The sequence below is a fragment of the Falco cherrug genome, chromosome 8 (assembly GCF_023634085.1).
Source record: "Falco cherrug isolate bFalChe1 chromosome 8, bFalChe1.pri, whole genome shotgun sequence".
Taxonomy (NCBI): Eukaryota; Metazoa; Chordata; class Aves; order Falconiformes; family Falconidae; genus Falco; species Falco cherrug.
The window spans coordinates 42977348-42997838 of record NC_073704.1 but is presented as its reverse complement, the minus strand read 5'-3'; the positions used below and the strand labels follow the sequence as shown (position 1 = coordinate 42997838).

The 20491-nt window shown below is 39.7% G+C and overlaps 1 protein-coding gene across 2 annotated transcripts in view; it reads right to left on the bottom strand.

The window, feature by feature from the left end:
• The window catches only part of GPD2 (glycerol-3-phosphate dehydrogenase 2), a 64136-nt gene that overhangs the window by 19133 nt on the left and 24512 nt on the right, over nt 1-20491 (bottom strand). For both annotated transcript variants that reach the window (XM_055718762.1, XM_027807389.2), the window contains exons 4-8: nt 18168-18292; nt 17085-17182; nt 15912-16075; nt 1273-1437; nt 368-512 (exon numbers count right to left, since the gene is read on the bottom strand). In XM_055718762.1, the coding sequence (XP_055574737.1) occupies nt 368-512; nt 1273-1437; nt 15912-16075; nt 17085-17182; nt 18168-18292 (697 nt within the window). The remainder of the gene's footprint in view (nt 1-367; nt 513-1272; nt 1438-15911; nt 16076-17084; nt 17183-18167; nt 18293-20491) is intronic.

Genomic DNA, 20491 nt, shown 5'->3' with positions numbered 1-20491 from the left:
GGGTGAACAAGCAGTCAGCACACTCATCTCAAACTCATTATCAAAAAAGGTGCCTTTCACAAGTCTGTTGTAGATGCTTTGCCTAAACACCCTTCTGCTTCAGCGCAAGTTCTGCCTTGGTGAGTTTTAACTAAGAACTACAAGGTCTCAGCATTTTCTGAATATGTGAAACTGTTCTTCTAATAGGCACAGTGCCAGAATCCTCTTTTTAAAAATAAATAGATAGATAGATAGATAAATAAATAAATAAATAGAGAATTGTTCATCCAAAACTACCGTAAAACCCACAAATGCATCTCTGCAAGCTTATTTATTACAGGCACCGTCAGAGATTGTTACAAATGGTTTCGGCTTTGAATATCGTTACCTGTAATAACCAGGCATCACAATATGCACGCCTGCACTTGGCTGACAGATGTTTGGTACTTCCTGATCATCCATTTTGCGCACAGAGTCTGTGAAAGGTCCTGTAGCATTGATAACACATTTGGCTTTGACATCAAATTCCTGCCCTGTGAAAGAAAACAGTATCAATCACATACACCATTTGTTTTCCTGCTCACTGACACTCACTATTATTAATCTATCTACGAACTTAACCTACTGTAAAGTATATCGTGCTTGTCTGAACAGAACAGCTGGAATGGTTTTTAAAAATTAACAAAGCTTTCATGTAACACCAGATTTGAAAGAAAATGTTTTGCAGTGAAACACCATCTTATCTGTAAAGGCAGAAGAAGATAGACTGGGTGGGAGAAGTTCAGCTGAAATCTGCCTCTCAAACAAGAGATTTCAGTCTCAACCTGTAGACTCGGTAAATGGGATTATTACTGTACAGCACGTAGCATTTTACAATATCATCTTTGCTTGACAGAAGGGTTTGGATGTAAAGCTTAGTCTACTCTGCCAAAACACTAGGATTTGAGTGAAAAATCTGACAGAAGTTAAACATGATTGACACTAATGGTATGCCACTGCACTCTGGGAAGATGGCTCCTTTGTCGGTTCATTGATATTTACAAACAGCAGTGTTCCCCACTCCTCTCTTGTTTCGTTATCTCTGTGTTTCTCTAACGAAAAGAGTACGGTCTCCTCAAGGGCTGCACTTTCTATTCAGCTGTGGCACAGTACAACCCACCGCAGGTTGCTTCCACCCGCCGAGCAGGGTGATGCAGATGGAAGGGCATGCAGTGCTGCACCGCTCGCCGACCGACCAGCGAAGGTGGGCAGGCGGCTGCCTTTGGGTCCCCGCGCTGCTGGGAAGGCACCCACCTGTTAGGACGTCCCTGCAGCGTACCCCACACACGCGCTCCTTCCCGCTGGCCGGGTCTGTCGTCTTGAGCAAGCGCAGCACTTCAGCGTAATTGGCCGTGGCAGCGCCGTACCTGGCAGCAGTGAGGGCGATGGCGAGGTTCATCCGTGCATCGTTGTGCTGTCCTGCAGCGGGGACGGGACCAGAGGAAGGACACCAGTCACCTCCAGCCATGGACTTGTGGTATGGAAGCGTGTCAGAACCGATCTGTCACATCTGTCCCTGTCACACTGAATAGGCGTGATGGCTGCTCGCATCTAACGAGAATTATTTAAAGATACATTCCCTCTGCTGTGCTGGAGCATCCGACCGCTGTACGGGAAGCAACACACCCAGCTGCGTTACCCACACGGGCCTCTGTAGCACCTGAGACTATGAGACCATACAACACGCCACAGCCTTTGCATGTTACGAAACTGAAAACTAGCACTCAATCGCCTGCAAATTAGGAGCAGACAAATCGCTTTTTTCTTTATCTCTTCCTACGCAATCATGCTGTAATTCTGTAACTGTATCTAAGCATTCGTTTGACAGTCCAACCAGTATTAATCAACAATTCCTACTAGCAAGTGTACCACACAACATTCAACATCCAAGAAACAACCTTCCAGAGACTGTGCCAAATTACCAGCTTCCTGTAACTTTTTTTCTTGTATATGCATTTTAACTTCCCAACATAAAACATAAAAGCATCAAAAAAAGAGAAATAAGTAGACAAGAATTAATGAAGGATCCTTAACATATATCATTAAAGATTTATTACTGAAATTCCCTCGTTAAAGAAAACCAAGAGAGAGGCGGAGGGACCACGAGGGGAAGATGATTAATTACTCTGAAATACTGGCTTCACCTGAGACTTTTGCTATTTATTATTGCCACTGAAGTTAGAAGTCCTGGATGTTGGCTAGAAAGAATTACTATACATTGAAGGGGCCAGGCTCTGTGTGTCCTGAATAATTAATTTACAAGAGGGCTAAACTTCCTGAGGTACGGTTCACTTCCCCACGTGTTTGGACCACTTCTATCAAAGATAATACTGATAAAGTGATAAATTTGTAATAGATATTGTAGTTGATTTATGTTGCCAGCATTCCCAACATTTAGTATAAATGGTTTATGTAAAGTTTGGTCCTTCTGATTCTGCCTGTGCAATCTCAAACCACTGCGCAAATAATCTGTTCCTAGCTAAAAGGGCAAAGTTATAAAGATGGGATCAATGGCCTCAAAGGTGCCACCTCCCCTCCCCAAACTTCTCATTCTAACACAGCCGAGACCATACAGTGCAATCAGTCTTCAACTACAAGAAAAAAAAGTTATGCGAGGCGTACAGAAACAGTAACATGATAAAGCACCGATGAAGAAACAAATAGTAACTTCAATTCAACTAAGCAAACAATGCCCAGAATAAACTGCAAAAAAGAACAGCAGAACAACTGAGCAAGATGTCAAGAAAAGTTGGGGATGCTCCATCACACAAGATGCATAAGACTAAACAACCATCTGTCAGAAGTGGCAGGCAAATCATTAAATAAATGCATCAACATTTACGTTGCAGTAGCATCAGGGAATGGATAAAATGACCTCACGACAGTTACCTCAAACCTTAACGTTTTAGTGCAAGGTTGAGAGAATGTACATCTCATATACAGAGGGAGAAAAAAAGACAAAGAACAGTGACAAGCTGCATTACAGTAGCTGCTTCTATGTAAAGCAGAATACAGCACAGATTCTAAAGTAATCCAGGCCATGCTCCTCCAGCCTGAAGTCGAAGGCTTTTGGAAGTGCAGTGTTCCAAAGACACTCCTCTTTATCGTGGTGCTTGATTTGGGGGACCACCTGACCCACAGGATACTGCAAGTCTTGGCTTCACAGGACAAGAAACCCGTCACAAACCAGCAATGCCACCCTCAAACAAGTGAGGTCTATGCATAAATGAAACCCTGAAGTACCCGTGTCTGTGTGGTAAGATTTATTTTTTTATTGTAGGAGGACTACAAGGCCAAGAGGGTTTCCTTACTATTTCTTGATCCTCCATCAATATGTTTTTGCCATCTGTGCATAAAGTGGTACTCGATACAACTTGGTCATCTCTGGCTAATACAGGGTGTGGGTTCATCACACAAAAGCAGCACAATTTGCAGCATTAGCCAATATTAGTTTTGGTCTATAGGAAGTCTTACTGTTTAAATTTTGCAAGCTTGCCTCTTCCCAGTTTTGTGACTTATTTGGCCAGACCCAAAGCAATCCAGAGAAGCCAATCAGCAGAATAAATCACGTAGAAACAGGTATAATTTCTAAAAAAAACCCCAAACATCTAAGGAACAATTGTTTATTAAGCTCCAAATCCAAGAGCTGCTCAGCATTTTCTTGAAACTCCTAACACTCATAATGTCAGTGAGCTAAGCGCATGTCTGGTGCATTTCAGGTTTTGGACCACTGTGTTCAAGAAAACGTTTTCAGGCTTCTCTGAAACTCTCATTCATTTTCCCCTCATTATTCTGATGTGAGAAATCCCTTGCTATTACTCAATTCTCAGCTGTCCAAAAAGAACTCTGAATGCCTATGTAATGTGTTTGCAGGGAGAGGACTGGGAAATAACCAGTTCCTGATTAACTACACATCTAGAAAAACCACTGGCTTCAGAGTGATGTGGTCTACAGTGTGGAGTCCTAGAGTATTTCATAGTATAAACAGCAGAGATCTGTAGAGGTCTAGATTTGAAAGAAATGAAGAATGACTTACTGGCCCAGAAATTTATCATCTGTGGAGAATAATACTGCGTTTGGTAGAGATGGGGTAACAGTACAAAAGTTTTTTTATACAGGAACAGCTATTTGGTTGGGTTGTGTTTTTTAAACCCTCCAACTCACATGTGCACATTTTCCCCCAGACAATTACATTAAGATCCTCCACCTTGTATGCAACTGTCATTTTTTCTCAAAGTCTGAAGAAGCAGTTGCTGTTCTTCCATGCACGCCCCCCATCCTAAAGGTACCACAGTCAGATCAGTTCTTATTACAGCACTATTCACAGTTGACAAAGCATATTTTCTGCTGATTAAAAGCAACAGTCAGTATTTACATGTGTGCCAGTTTGGAATCAGGAATGTTTATTTCAAGGAGATTGGTACGTGTCCTGGTACTTAAATGATCCTTTCTGCTCTAGAGAGAAATAGAAAGATGAAGCAAAGCAAAGATTCTGCATCTCAACCTTTCTGACTTTTCAGTTAAACACTATTCTCCCCACAGATCCTCCAAACCCAAAATAAAAGCATCTCCAAGCTTAGCTTCCTCCAGAACAGCCACATAAAGCTTTCTGGACACGAGCACTATGACCATTTTCAGAAGATGCCCAGGGCACTCAAGGCTAGTTGTGTGATAAATAGCAAGGCAACCAAAAGCTCCTGTGGAAGGTCCTGAATTACCTACTCAGGACAGCTCTGCATCCATTGTCCTTCACAGCAGCCACTGGTGCTCCAAAGCAAAACAACAAAAATAATTACTCCCCCTTGCTACCAGCAGTAATCCCTCTATGATAACATGGGTTTCTTTCCCAAATTTTGTAAGTCAGAAAGTTATTTTATAACAGAATGGCTAAGCTAAATTAATTTGGCATCTTTTTTCCATAAATGAGTAGGCTCCTGCATATCTCATAACTAACCTGTAGGCAATATAGTGAAATTATAATTATGACATTCACCAACAGCAGATGTTCATAAACACCCTGCCCTGGAGAGGTCACTGCTGCTTCAGTCCTGTTGCCCAAGGGCTAGTTTTGAAAGCACTTGTTTGTAGTATGCGTGTCAGTTGTCAGCTGGATGCATCTCAATGGTGGTGCGAAAGGCAGTCATACCTCAGCATCTTTGGAAGAAGCGTCCAAGAGCCAACTGATGGAACATGCTGAGTTTTCTTTACAACTTCTCCCACGACAGGTCTCAAAAATAAGAGGATGTTTAAACCCTTAGTTATTTCTAGCAAGAAAAATTGAAAGAATCATCCATCTCATTATTCATTATTGTCATCTGCTTGTAATACAGTAACAATGGAGTAATACTTTGATTTGTATTAAGGGCAGTCAACCTAGCTTTTAATGAAATGCTGGCCTAAGTGCTTTCACCAAATTAACACTGAATCCTCTTTAAAAAATCCCTTATTCTTAGAAGGCATACTGCTGAAGACATTTAGTGTGCAAAGACATTTTGTGTAAGTGTGTCCTACATCATGGTGAAACCAACAGTGATGCCATTTGGTTTATAATTTCTTTTTTGTGTAATTTAGGAAAATTCTATTTTCATTCCTTAGTAGCAAATGTTGTACTTCTTCAAAGACGAACAGACAATGCTTCCGTTGGCACTAAAAGAATCCTCCCACAGAGTGCACATAGTGTACATTCAATTTTATTTTTATCAATGCTGAGCCACTGCCAGTAGTGGTAACAAAGCCCACAGACTGTAGAAATTTGTTTGTGACTGATGCAGTAGAGTTGTGTGAAAACCACAGTATTAATAAGGCACTCTGGTAGTTCTAGTATATTCTGTCCTGTGTCACACTCTGACACCTATTATGCTTACACCAATTCCTGCTTTCTCTGTTGCAACTCTATTCAGTTGAAGATCAACAGCACAGAGTAGCCAGTGACTGTATCTTTTTTTAAAAAGCTGGAAGCTCTTTTAATCCTAAGAGGGTAGCTTTTGTTCATTATAAACTTTTAATGATATAAATATATATATATATATATAAATAAATACATACTTATATTTATACTTCACTACTGAGTATACTTGCTGTGTGACAATTAGTCTTGAAATAATGCACGTAAGCAACTGCCACAAACATGGCTTTGGCTCCTACTGCAATGGCACAGCTGTAATATGTGGGTTTGCAAACTTCTTGCTTTAAAGAGCAGGCTGGTCCCTGCAACAGACATGAAAGCCTTCTCACCTTTCCACAATCTACAGTCTTTTCTGATTAGGCATATCTAGTTATTGCTGTGGAGGTCAAGTTTAATGGAGAGTTGGAAATTAGCCATGCAAAAAACTATATGACAGTCTTAATGAACATTCAAGAGGGCAGATCCTTCCATAGAACCACCTACCAGGCTTCTTTTGAAAGGAAAAATACATTAACAGAAATACTTGAATGATACAACTAGGCCCACAGTACGGTCACAATTCTATATCCCTACATAATGCAGCCGTACAAATAAGCAGGTGTGGGGTTTTTGTCTTCTTTTAAAAAGCTGAGGGGATAAAGGCAAAATAAATACTTGCAAATTAATCTCTTGCATGTACGTTGCTCCTTTACTGACACCAGTGAGCTCCACTTACTTAGCTAGAATACTCAGCTGCAACTCATGAGGCAGTCACTTGGATTTGGAACATACCCAAAAACCTATCACTCAGCATCAAGACAAAGATATTACTGGATCACCGCAATGACACCCATTGTCCCCAAAAGCACGGATATCCTAAAAGCTATGTTAAAACTATATTTCTGTACCTGTACGTTATATTCTCACAGCAGCCTTGCACTAGATAATTGCGTGCATATAGTGAAGAAAAGCAATGCACAAAGTCAAGTAATTTCACGTGCATGGAAGTTTTCTTGCTGTGTATATGCAAACTTTACCAAAACCCTACCAAGTTTAAGGCTAATGAGTGATAATTATACATTACTATAGATAACTAAGTTACCAGGACTACCCGTTATCCTCTAATTTTTAAATAAGTGCTTAATTGCATGAACAGTTTTATTACAAGCATTAAAACAGGAACTCAACATCTGTTGTACATATGGAAATCAGTTACATCCAAGTTTAGGCATTATGAATCAGCTGGAGTGACTCAAAATTGTTCCAGACTTCTCTGAGAAAGAAGTCAGCAAGTTCTTTTCCCCAAACATAAGTAGAGTAAGGTCAGAGGTAAACATCGAATTTGACTTGTGAGTCACAAGTCATTAAAAATGCCCTCAGACCTGAACTATTTCTTGCTCTCTGAATCACATGAAACTTAAGTCAAAAATTCACTGAAAACTAACAGACTTTCTAGGATACGTAGCAAGCACACATTTGTTCTTGGACTGCTTCAGAGGGAAGAGCCTTCTGACTCAGTTAAATCAGTTCCATCACACCCACATATAACAACACAGCAATATCACACCAGACTGTTAATAAGTGTCATACAAATCATGTATAAATTGAATTCTGCTTTCCACAGTGATATCCGTGCTGCTGAAATATGGCCCAACCAGGTGGGAAGAATGATACAGAGCTAAATATGCACTTTGCACCGGAAAGAACCACACACCCCACATATTTTAGGTCTTACAGATCTGCCCTGAGATGCAGGTATTTTCAGCCCTCACTCTGTAGGAGCTTTAATGGAAAGGAAAGCCTTCTCACAGGTAAATTTATGGTAACATTCAAGCTCAGATTTGACACATCAAGTTTAAATAATCCAGTAGCAGTCATTTTAAATAATTTCTGCTTCCTCCATTTAGCACCATCTTAGGCCACAAGAAATAAACTTCCCTTTTCCTCCGAGCCATAGAGGTGAAGAGGTAACCATCAGCATCTGACTTCTAGGTTCTGCTCCTCAAGGGTCTGAAAGAACTAATGCCCATTTACCAGTAACAGCTACATTTATCAAACCTTAACACACACAGCTTGAGAGCACACTGCAGAGACCACCCAAGGTGCAATGTAACCACTATTTTACAAGACAAGCTTAGGGAACTTAAGAAAGTCAAGATTATATTCATCAACCAAGATTAAAGGAATGAAGGAACCTATGACCAAACAAATTGCGTGTATGGATAAAAACAAGCAAGATCACAATGAAGATTAGGAAATGAAAGTATGATACATTCCAACTTACATACAGAATTATAAACAAATGAGTAACACAAGCAAGAGACTGGAAGTCCATAAAAGCTTTTTTAAAAAACAACAACAACAACAAAAACAAAAAAAAAAAAAACAAAACAAAAACTAAAAACCACAACACCCTGAGAATGTCTGTCTAATCAAGTCTACTGCCAAGTTACAGTACAGAAGCTAAAACTTGTACGGAAACTAAGATATCAGAATACAAAAATAAGCTGCAATATCCAGGCACATCAAGTGAAAGACAAAATTTGGAATTACTGTTCTGTGCTACTGCTTTATAATTATGTTGTTTCCCACTTCTTTTGTATCAGCCTTCAACTTGTCACTACAATCATATTGCAATGTCAGTGTAAGTAAAAGCACAGTGTTAAAATGAAACTAAACATTGTCACTGTCAGTTTATGGAAACCACGCTAAAATGTCACCGTGCACAACTGTCACAGCAGTTCTGCTGCGGCCATGCCACCGTGCCAGAAAGAAACGTGATGATGTCAACAGAGCTCACTGCGTACCCGCATGGCACAAGAGCTGACTAGTACTCCCAGCGCTCACGTTAACAGCCTAAATTTGGGGCAAACTTAACTTTGAGGCAAAGTTTGCTTTGCACACCGCAGTAGCTATTTTTTAAGCCTAAACAAAGCAGCGATCGGTTTGTCAGCTATCACATGCTGTGTTCAGCAGGTGGGACACACATGAGACCGGCCAGGGGTGGGGGGGACCAGCCAGGGAGCAAGAAGTCACGGGAGGGCCAGAGTGCTGTGCCAGAGCTGGGCAGAGGCAGTGAAGCCGCCAAGGGCAGGGACGTGGCACGCTGCAAGTGCCCGGGACAGGCAGGCAGGTGCCAGCTGGAAGGGATCTCCTGCACCAAGCGGAGAGCAGGCAGGGCTGCCACGGGGGGAGGGATCCACCCCATCTGTTCAAATGCCGCTGCCTGATCAGACAATTCTCCCCTGAACCTAGAGAAACCCAGCGCACGAATGGATACAGGAACAGGCTGGGCGAGGTGAACTCTGCTGATGGGAGCGGAGGAGCGTGGCGAGGAAGATGAGCAACATGCACGTCCCCAGCCCCTCCCGAGGACCAGGGTTGCTCTGGACCCATTATGCTGACACAGGGACAGCCACCAGAGCAGGGGAAGAAGCAGCAAGACGTACAGGCATCCCATAATCTGTTTTCCTTCAACATACATATAACGATACCTACAATACGGAACCGTGTACATATTAACTAATGACCGACCATTAAGTTCACATAAAATGCACACATATAAATTACAGCAGAGTTACATGCTTCAATGGAGTCTTTCCCCTAAAAGCCACGACACACTGGGGAACGCTCAGATGTTTGTGGCACAATGTGCAAATAATGTCATTTTGCTCAGGAATAATCTTAAATCTTTTAGGTAACATGATCTGAAGAATTATTCCCCGTTCTCTTCTTAAGGGACACAAAACCCATCCTTTGCTTATATGAGCATTAAAAAAAGAAAAGAGAGGGGCACAGAATTCACTAGAATATTCATCATTTCCAACCTTAAACCCAGAGCGTACAAACAGACGAATCCAGCAAGTCAGAGAGCAAAGCCAATTTAATCTGTGGCTCCCCTGAGGTAAATGTAGTTCACAGTCCTGCCCCCACCCCAACCTCAGCCATAATCCCTGCTTCCTGGAGGTAAGAAAGCACTGGAGTGAGGAAAATTCTGCAGCAGGATATAATGATCCAAAATGACAGGGACAATAATGACAATGAATTTCATGTCTCCCAGTCATGAGCTGGGGATGCTTGACTGGGCTGACTTACACAATTAAATTGTTACAGGTACAGCAGGAGATGCAGTTATCATCTGCATGCTTTTGGGAAGGATGCCTCCAGCAAAAGGAAGAAGAGTGCTGCGGATGCACGGTCCCTTTTGTTCGGGGCAAACGGCTGCTCCTGCAGGGACGTTCATGTGGCTGCACCCGTTGACAGAGGCAAAACTGGGTTAAAGATGCAAGCCATTTTAGGCTATTGATTTTATCCCTTTTGAAAACAATAAAAAAGCTCTGACGGATAAAGCACAGTATGACTTGAGTCACCGTGCACTGAGAAACATTACAAGCCAGCAGAGACCCAACGGATTCTACCAGAGAGTTGGGAAGCACCGTTTATAACGGATCCCCACTAGTGTTCATACTAGTGCTGGCAAGAAAAAAATCCTACCACTTCCATCGCTTCAGCTGGAGACCTGCATTCCATTTTACATGCATTCCACTAGAGGAAGCCAGCGTTACCTTTACGAGCCCTCTCATAGCAGGCTGCCGGTTTTCTTCAGGATTTTACATACAACTCTATTATATAGAACATGGGACAAAATGTATTTGAAAGCAACGGGATATGGAGAATACGCATAGTATTTCCCAGGTTATACCTACGGTTAGTGTGCCTGCAAGGCTTCTCTCATTCATCCAGCTTCAGTTTTGAAATACCAAGAAATATGGTTAGCCGTGTATTTCACCTATAGAAAGTATTTTTAGTGACAAACTGTCAAAGAGTTTTTATATCCAGGGAGGGAAAAAAAGTCATACACTTGTCTGCATCTGTAATAGGGTAATACCCCTATTACAGCTCAACATTCGCAAAATATTAATTTGTCAAATATGAATTATAAAGCTATAACATTTCATAATTCAGGACACACTCAAACACTAGGAAAAATAGCTACAAGAGCCCAAATAAAAAAAAAGCATTTATTCCATTTTTGACAGCTTAATGAATGCCCTACTCTTTTGCATTGATTTTTGTGTGTATGTCCGTCTGTGTGTGTGCATGTGTGCCTGGGAAGGATTTCTCATGGGGTTTGCTGTAAACAAGGAAAGCTAAATCCTCTGCCAAAGCTTCCTTTTCTACCTTTAAATAACCTCCATATTAAAATATTTCAGGAGAGAATATATACAAAAAATAAACAAAAATTACTTACATTCCAGCAAATATACTGGAAATTCATAGAACAAGACATTAAGCAATCAAATACCCTGATGTGACAACACAGTCACACAAGTGGTATATGTTAATTCGTGCTTTCAGAAAATAGCAGTAAATTCAAAGAGCAGGGTCAACAAAGCCCAAAAATCTTAAATTCAGGACTGATTCCAGAACACAAGTTTTCCTTACACACCTAAAGGCTCATCTTGCAAGGCAAAAATATGTTAACAAAGAGGTCTGCAAGCACCTGGAGATAGAAAAATAATGCATCCTAAAAATAATTGTGCCACTTAGAATTTCTAAACACTTTAAATTGAAATATTCTGGCCAGCTGGACCTCTGCTTTAATGTTTTTCCTAGTTCTTAACATAATGAACTATATATAATTTAAATGGAGATTAATTCTTCCATTTAAAGTGCTTTAAAATAATTCTGCCTATGATCTTGAGATCTCAGCCCAGCATCGCCATAGTGCCTCTTCTCCAGTCTTCCTTGAGCTACGTAAGTGGAACTGACAGATCACTGCTCAGATAGCAGCCACGTTCTTCCCCCAAAATGTTGCCTTTTTGCTATTCAGGAGTATCCTAATACCAACAAATGCTAAATGAAGTCTGACATGTACCCCTAAGAAACAAACTTGTAAGTTGTGGCTTCAAAGAAAACCTTGAATAAATAGGACACATTGTGTACACCCAGGCTAACATCCAACATATGCTTTAGTTTCCTGATGCCGAGACAGAGCAAGAATAGCCTCTGGTAAAGTCTGTGATTTGCTGTTGCTGGTACTTCAAACATTTATAATGTACTTTTCCCTCCCACCCACCCCCACCCCCCCAAAAAAAACCAAAACAATTTTAAAAATGTAATTAAGACAACCACAGCAACATTATTATTTGACATGCCACTAGTTTGATCAACAATTACAAAACAAAACAAAAAGCTTTCCCGATCTTTCCTCTGCAGAAGAACATTGTCACCAAAAAGTCACAACTGGACAGGTGGTTTTATCAAACAAAACCATTCATTATGTAGGTTACTTTTTTAATTCTTCCCTTTGGTGGTGGTGATCAACATGCCAGACAGCAAGACGCTGCTAGTAGGTGCTGTTAACAACTACAGATACAGGGAAAGTATGATAGAAATAGGCAAGAAAAAAAGATAAATCTACATTCAACTGCACATACACAGTCAGTTAAGACACACCATTCTTAAAAGGCCAATTTATTTATTCATTATTTAGGGAAGACAGAGAAAGGATGGACAGAGAAGACACAGATATGACCTACTTTAAGACAGGTACAGATACACACACACATATATATATATATAAAATTTTGTCATTATTTAGTGGCTTTATTTTATGACTAATCCTTCTGAAAGAACTAAAAGGAGTTCAATTTGATCTTATCATCCCTTTCTCCTCTTTAAGGAGGATTTAAGTTCAATTCCCTTTCCCTTTTGTCCTCCATGTCTCCAAATTCAGGGCATGAAGGTATAATATTAAACGGTGCTTGCTGAAACATTATGACTTAAAACAAATTCACTGTGGACAGAACACAGTTAATTGATCACAATAAAATAACATGTTACAACACAGCATGAGTACACATACACCATGGGCCACAGGCTGACCTACAGAGAAGTCACTGCAGATAAAATTTAGTTCTGAAATGTAGCATGTTAAGAATTGATTTAACATTGTAGCTGGAAAGTTTTTATTCTGGATTAGGTACAGCCTCAAAGAACCCAAATGTACATTATGAACTCACAAATTTGATACTTTCCTTCAGAACTACTTTAGTCTTCTAGGAAAATGAGGTTTAGTGGAGCTTTGAGAATTTCTTTAATTTTTTCACTGCAAAACACCGTTTCTTTAAATTCCGCACTAAAAATGTGGATAACCAAGCTGTACTCTTACAAGGAAAGCAAAATAAGGCCAGATATACTGGCATGAATAAGTAGCTTCACTGGCAGCAAAACTTAAAAGTCTATTTTCGATATCTCTCATCAAATTAGTCCAAGAGTCCTGCTAGCATTGCAGCTATTCCTCTGAAGGAGAACTGTTAAGATGCTCTGTCAGCTACCTGACTTTATTGAGATTTGTATGAATAAACAGAACAATTACACAATCCTCTTTCTCTTTAAACTGTTCTTCAATAATCCTGTACGTTTCCTTTTTCTTTCTCTTTTTTTTTTTTTTACACTTCTTTGTGTCCAATATGCAGAGTGCAGGTTTGTCTCTTATTGCTTGGGAAGTCAACAAAACCATCAGAGACATCTCTCAGTCATCCAGAGTTCTGCACTGTATTGCTACACAGATGTTTTCCACTAAAACTCCACATGGTTATCTTCATGCTGAATTTTTAGATTTATTGTAACACTGTTTAAAATAATTACTCATCCAAGAAATCTGAAAACTAATGTTAAGGCTATCTTGTAAATGTGTATCTTTGGAATGCTGGAGTAGTAAATAGCTATGATACATCCAAACTATTTATTTAATCAGAAAAACTTCAATAGATTATAAATAGATTTCAAGTTATAGTGCTCTTATGAGAAGTGTAATTACAGTTAAGAGAACCACTTCGTCGTTCTTGTATGCTCCTGGGATCCCTTAAAACAGTCTAAGGGATAGCTTATGATAATGAAAAAATAAATCTGAATTACTTCTATGCATGCTATTTACAGCAGCTCTTGTTACAGTATACAAAAATACCACATAATCCCACAACAAATTTGCTTCTAAATAACCTCTTATTTCCTCCAGACCTTAAAAATAAGATAGAAAAGATGCAGTCTCCATCAGAAATAAGTAAAAATCAAGTCCATCCTTTAAATCTTACCCTATCCCCAAGTAAGAACCTACACATATATATTCCTGCACATATATATACAGGGTTTTTTTGTCGTTCTGTGGGCTCTGTATGAGCAACCTGCAATTATCAACATATGCTTTTGCCAGAAGCCTCATAAATACTAACTCCAGTGTGTTCTGAGAGTCCCTCCTACTTCTTCCCAGTACAAAAGCCCCTATTGATAAGCTGATGAATAGGGTAAATGCAGTTCTAAAAAGGGAAAAGAACTACCTTTACAATCAATTTTGTGTGAAGACCTTTCTGGCTGCCAAAAGGTCAGAAACTACATCTTCAGGTAAAAACTAACTAGAACTGCACCACTACTGAAGTAAATCAGTATTTAAGCTATTTATTCTTTGGAGGGCTCCTCCAAGCCTGCAAAGAATCTACGGCTTTTTGCCCTATCCTGAACATATTTGACATTTTGGTATTACCTAGCTGGCCCCATTACCAAGAAAGTTTTACCAAACTTTCAGTCTTGGAAGGGAAGTGGAAGGGGGCTGGAGAAGGAGGAATACCAATCTAATTGAAACCACATTGTGAAACAGCGTACAACTCTGCCGCAAAGAAAAGGTATCACATCTTCCAGGTCTGCCAACATAACCAGGTGGATCAAGAAAGCCATTATGACAGTACACCCTGGAACTCCAGCTTAAGCAGTGAACTTTCCAGCACTTAGATTTTGTACAAGTTCAGTATTTTTTAAATACTGTTTGGGGATGGGACTTGCATGACATTAGAAAGTACTGAGATACAGCAGTTTGGATAAAGCTCAAGGCACCTGCACATCAACATGAGCACTAATGTTCTGGACAAGCAAATTTTGTGTCAAGTAAGCCAACTAAACCTTCACCAATTCTGCTTCAGACTGCCTTGTGTATCTGTAGAGTCTGAAGGGACAGAGTTAAATCCTTTGCTTGGCAGACCCACTGCAGCACGCACCTGTTGCTGTACAGCTATGTTAGAGACTTATTACCAGACTTATTTCACAGAACAAGGCAAAAAGGCTTATCCATTCTTGCATTACAAACAAGAGTGACGCTCTTTCCTAACATGAATACACATGAACACTTTTGAACATTAAAATTGCTATTTCTAGATGACTGCAATGAGTTCTATTAAATCATCATTTTATTTTGAATGAACATCAGAAGACTTGCAGAAAGCATCTTTATTTTCTCCCACTCAGACACTGAATTTGTGTAAGCGTTATACACAAACATACCTAAAACTAGCTGATATAATAGATTAAATAACTTGTGCTGGAGGCGTATTTCCTCTCATGAATTTATAAGCCTTTATTTAAAGGGGTTTTAACAAAACCATTCATATCTTATATCAGTCTCTAGTATCTGATTATAATTACAATGAACGCTGTCTTTGCAGAGCAACCGATTTTACTGGTGATACAACAAGTAATTGATCCAGGCCTCATCCAACCCAGTGCAAGAACCACAACCAGCAGCCAGATCAGCTAGATAGGTCTTAAGTTATTTGCATAGTCAAAGTGCTACAGCAAACCATTTAACATTACCAGAATGATCACATTTTCTTGACTTACAATACCTCAGAAGTGTTCAGTCGAAGGAAGTATATAGCAAAAACACGCACGGCTGGAAAGTTGTAGGGAATCACCAGAACATTAGAACGCTTTCACGTATCACTATACCTACTAGCCAAGAAAACTAATATATTCTCTCCTATGTCCAGTAAGTTACTGTTGTGAAAAACGCAACTTAGCTACCAAATTAATGCTTAAGAGGCAAGCTAAATACTTCCAAGTTGTTGTTCTTCCCTTTAGAAAGTCTATGTACATGACCTATAATTGCATACTTGTGTTTCTCCCCAACTCAAAACACAGCACCACATAATAATGAAAACACAGAAAGGCAACATACCATCGTAGTAGACAATAGCTCCAACAAGCTCATCTTTGCGTAGCATTGGAAAGAGCTCCAAGGCTCTTGACTTGCTAAGGACATAACTGCTTCTCAGACACTGACTTCCTGCCACGAGGTCATAAAGTTTTATTCCAAGCCAGTAGTATGGCAACTGCCACCATCTGCAAGAAAAAAAAAATCCCCAGGAAGTGAAATAAATAAATGCAAAAGTGTATGCACACAATGTTATAGTAATATAGAACATGGTAAGTAACACAGCATGTAGTATTACACTAGTTTTACTTTGTACCATCACATAAGTTCATGGTATCACAACAGAATGCAAATACACAAGAACTTATCTATTGTTCGCTACTGTTTTCAACTGATCTACTCACTGCAGTTAGTCAAGCAGATTCAAGGCTTTATTTATTCTAGAATTAGGATCACAAACCTGCCTTTTTTACTTCAGTGTAAAGTGAGATATTAAAGCTATGTATTAAGGGAAGAGCCAGGCTGCATGTGCAAGCTGAAAGGGTTCCTCAAATGCACACCTTGACTAATGCCTCCTGCACAAACAGGACCAAATAAATGCAGCTGGCCGCTGACCTACACGAGCTCCACCTATTACAAGCCCCTTCTACTAAGACAGGAATAAAGCCATACATTAAGATCTGCTCTAAGTAGCCTGTTACAGTGAGAAACTGTTCCAAATCACTTAAAGTCTCTTTCTTAGATGAGAAGCATCAGCACTAAACTGTCATGTGCTGTGAAAGGCAAGTGCACTGAATTACTGCACTGAACAGGGATGGTTGCATGGACTAAATGTCACATTGCTAAGAACACCATGATAGCATGTTGAAGACATGGACGTAGTGAAAAGAATATCAAATAATGTGCTGGGAATGAGAGTTCATTCCAGCTGCAAACTCCCCTCCTCCCCGCTATTGGGGTGGTCAAAATGCACTGAACTGGTGAAGTCCATGATGAGCTCCTAGCCAGCAGTGATAACTGGTTGGTGCCACAGAAGAATTTCACGCTCCTACAATATGACATCATCTCACCTGCTGGAGGACAAAGCTTATGACAGGTTTAATGACATGCTTGGAAAAAGGCACCTGCAAACTCTCCAGGGAAACAGCTTGCTTGTCAAGAACAACGCTAAAGGAGAGATACTATAGCAAAGCTTACTTGTAAACAGGCAGCATTATTGGCAAAGGAGCCGAGAGGTGAGGAGCAATTTCAAGCAGATTTGCACGCTCCTCAAGTGCTTCTTTCACCATCTTGTACTGAAAAACAGAAGTGTACATGCGGATCCCACGTTACTCAATTTTGTCTCCATGTGCAACATTTAATAAGAAATGGTTTATCAAAGCAAATATCTTGCATAACTTTTACTATTCTTTCAGAAACACACAAAGATTTGCTGAAAAATACAAAAGTTAAGGAAAACATTTCCCAAGAAAATGAGGTTTTGCTAGTTTCATTTTGGCAGGTCAGCAGAATAATTTTTAATTTGAGTGTAAAGCGCAATAATCCTAACTATGGGCAGGAGGCACTTGAAGTTTAGAACTCATCCCACAGTATACCTTCTGTGCCAGTTCCCACAATTAAATCCCATACTAACTCTGAGCTGCAAATGTAGACGTGCTCTTCTCCAAATCCATCAATATGAATCAATATGAAGTTGTTCTTTGGCAAAAAAAGCTTGATTTCTGTAGCTGGATAACTACAAGTTTTACATATTTTTCCCTGAGAAGTCACCATTTCTACAGCAGTATTACAACCATTGAAATATACTTGAAGTTAGAGAGGTTGCAATGAGAAGACAAATCAATTTCACAAAACAAGAGTATCAGCTTCCTCCGACACAAAAATACATGAAAGCATTTCTATATAATCACTCATTTACCATATTTTCTTTCCTCATTCTACAATACACAGGACAACCACTCACTCCTCCAAATTCGGTTCATGACTGGTAGGAAGCTCTTTTTATTCTGAAATCAGCCCTGTCTCTGCCTTCCTTCCCCAGAACATACACAGTCTATAAAGTATGGCAATTGTATTGCCCATACAACAATTTAGCAAAAGGCAGGAGCACTGATTTCCATATCCTAGAAAGCTCAAAGGGAGAAGACGCTTTTTTTATGTACAGCAGCTTTGAAATACAACAGTCAAGTATTGAAAAAATAAAAAGGAGACTTGGATATAATTGGGATAGGGGAAGTGTCTACTAGCAATTTTTGCTTAACAACCAGCATAAACAATTACCTGCTCAAAATCCAACTTCATGATGGCCTTCTGAAGATATCTCACTCCACCATGGATCAATTTAGTACTCCTGCTGCTGGTCCCTGATGAGAAATCACCTCTTTCCAGAAGGGCTGTTTTTAGTCCTGTGTTACCAGAAAACCAAATTAACTTCTTAAATTACACAATTTGTATGTAATTCATTAAAGACACTTCTCTAGGGTAGAGACAATCACAAGAAAAATTACTCTGTACATGGATAAATTTGTATTCAAAGTGTAGTGCACTGTCTATATTGTAATGAAAAATTTTAGCTTCCTTCCTAAGGGAAAAGTCAAAACAGAACTTAAACAGAAGCACATTAAAACCTGGATATTTCACAATAGAAAGGCATTACAGTACATTATAGGGGCCATGCTCCCTCAAGCAAATCATAGTTCGTATTCATGGCAAGAACAGAATATTTTCATGAATACTTTTAACTCTTTGCAGCAGAGAGCTCTAAATCTATCACACTAATGATTTGAACAGCATACCAGAGAGGCAGACAACTGGCATCTTTCTCTGCTTACGAGGTACCCAAAACTAAAGGAGAGCCAGCCATGTGCATGCTCACCACTCAGGGACAGCTCACCGGAGAACATGATGCACACGTATACAGAATTCTGCCATATACATGAAATAGGTTTGATGAGGCTTAATACAAAATATCGTAGGTTACCTGGAAGCGTAGCAAAGTGAAAAAGGAAGTTCATCTCCAGTTCACTATGCAGAGCACTACAGTGCTCATACAGCACAGACATCCTCCTTTTACATTACATAAGCCAAGGGCACACATACGCAAAACATTCGTTAGAAGATACCACTAATTACTTCAGAAAGGAGTTGACTCAGAAATGCGCACACATGTTCCCTGATGCTGGCAGGCACCAACAGTTTGACCAGCACAAGGAAGGAATAACCACATGGTTCACAGATGTTCACACAAGTCCAGAACACAAACTGCTTTATAACTGAACATCATAATGCTTACTCTACCAAACACTTGGAATGAGGTTAGCACGTGGGGTTTTTTTACACAAGTTGTGTTCCCAGTTACCCTGAAGGCCAGGAAAAAGCATTCCATAGGTAAAGGCACTCTGCTTTGTGTGAATTGCTACAAAACCATATACCCAAATACTGTTGACACTACGTCCCTTGTACAGGCAAGTGCTGGCATCTTCTTCATGAAGGAGATTGACATCGAGTTATGTGATGGAAGTTAGGATAAGGGAAGAGTTGCAGGAAACAGATGATTAGCAGATGCCTTAGAATGGTAAGATACAGGCAACATCCTTTGGCACATACCTAATACCTACAACACAACCAACAACAACTTCCAACATCCAGCATAAGTAAACCCAACCAAGATAAGCACCATAGGACAAGCATAAGGCAGTCTTTCACTTAAAATGTATGTGGAAGGACAACCTGTGTTACCCAAGTTAGCAGAACAGACCCCCTCCATCACTGGCAGAATTAGGTAGGCAAGGAAAAGAGTGAGTGACACTGTACCAAAACCAACAGCAACAACATGACGACGCATACCCAAGAAGAGCATCATCTGCATTAGAAGTTATCCCTTGGGTCTTGCCTTCACCCTCTTTGCAGGGTGCTTTATGCTACTGGTTGGTGAACACACATTTTAACATCTGTTGCTCTCCCAAAACTTTTTATGTCCTTAAAAAAAAAAAATCTAATTATTACTGGTAACTTCCAAAGATCAGAGTAATTTATTTTTGTCAAATGTGACTGAAGATTAATGGATACAATCAGAAATAATTTGGTGAAGATGTATCAAACACATGAAAAGCAAAATTTGTTGTTAAGTGAAGCAAACATAATAAAAGAGCAAGTTCCATGAATGAACAGCAACAATACACAATTCATTAACCAAATGCCTAGGAATATTTCACACTTCAGAAATCTACTGATATAATCAGAATATCCAGTAAAAGGATAAACATAGATTAACTATAATAATTTCTGTATGCTTTACAACTGCATTTTCTACCACAATATAGCAAAGGCAGAAGCGAAAAGATCCCAAGTTATATTTAATAACACATACGAAAAAAAAATAATAACCAGGTATGAGTCTGTATGTATCTACCAATGGCGCAGATCTTACCGCTTTATCTGTTTCAAAATTATCACACCCTCTGGGCAAGTATTTTCCAAACCAAACTAAAAAAACACTCCTGGAGTCATGTTTTGTCTTTTATTTCCGAGGTATATCTAGAAGTTAAAGAACCTACAGAAGAACTTTATGGCTGCCTACCATGTTTCACCTTTTTTTTTTCCAT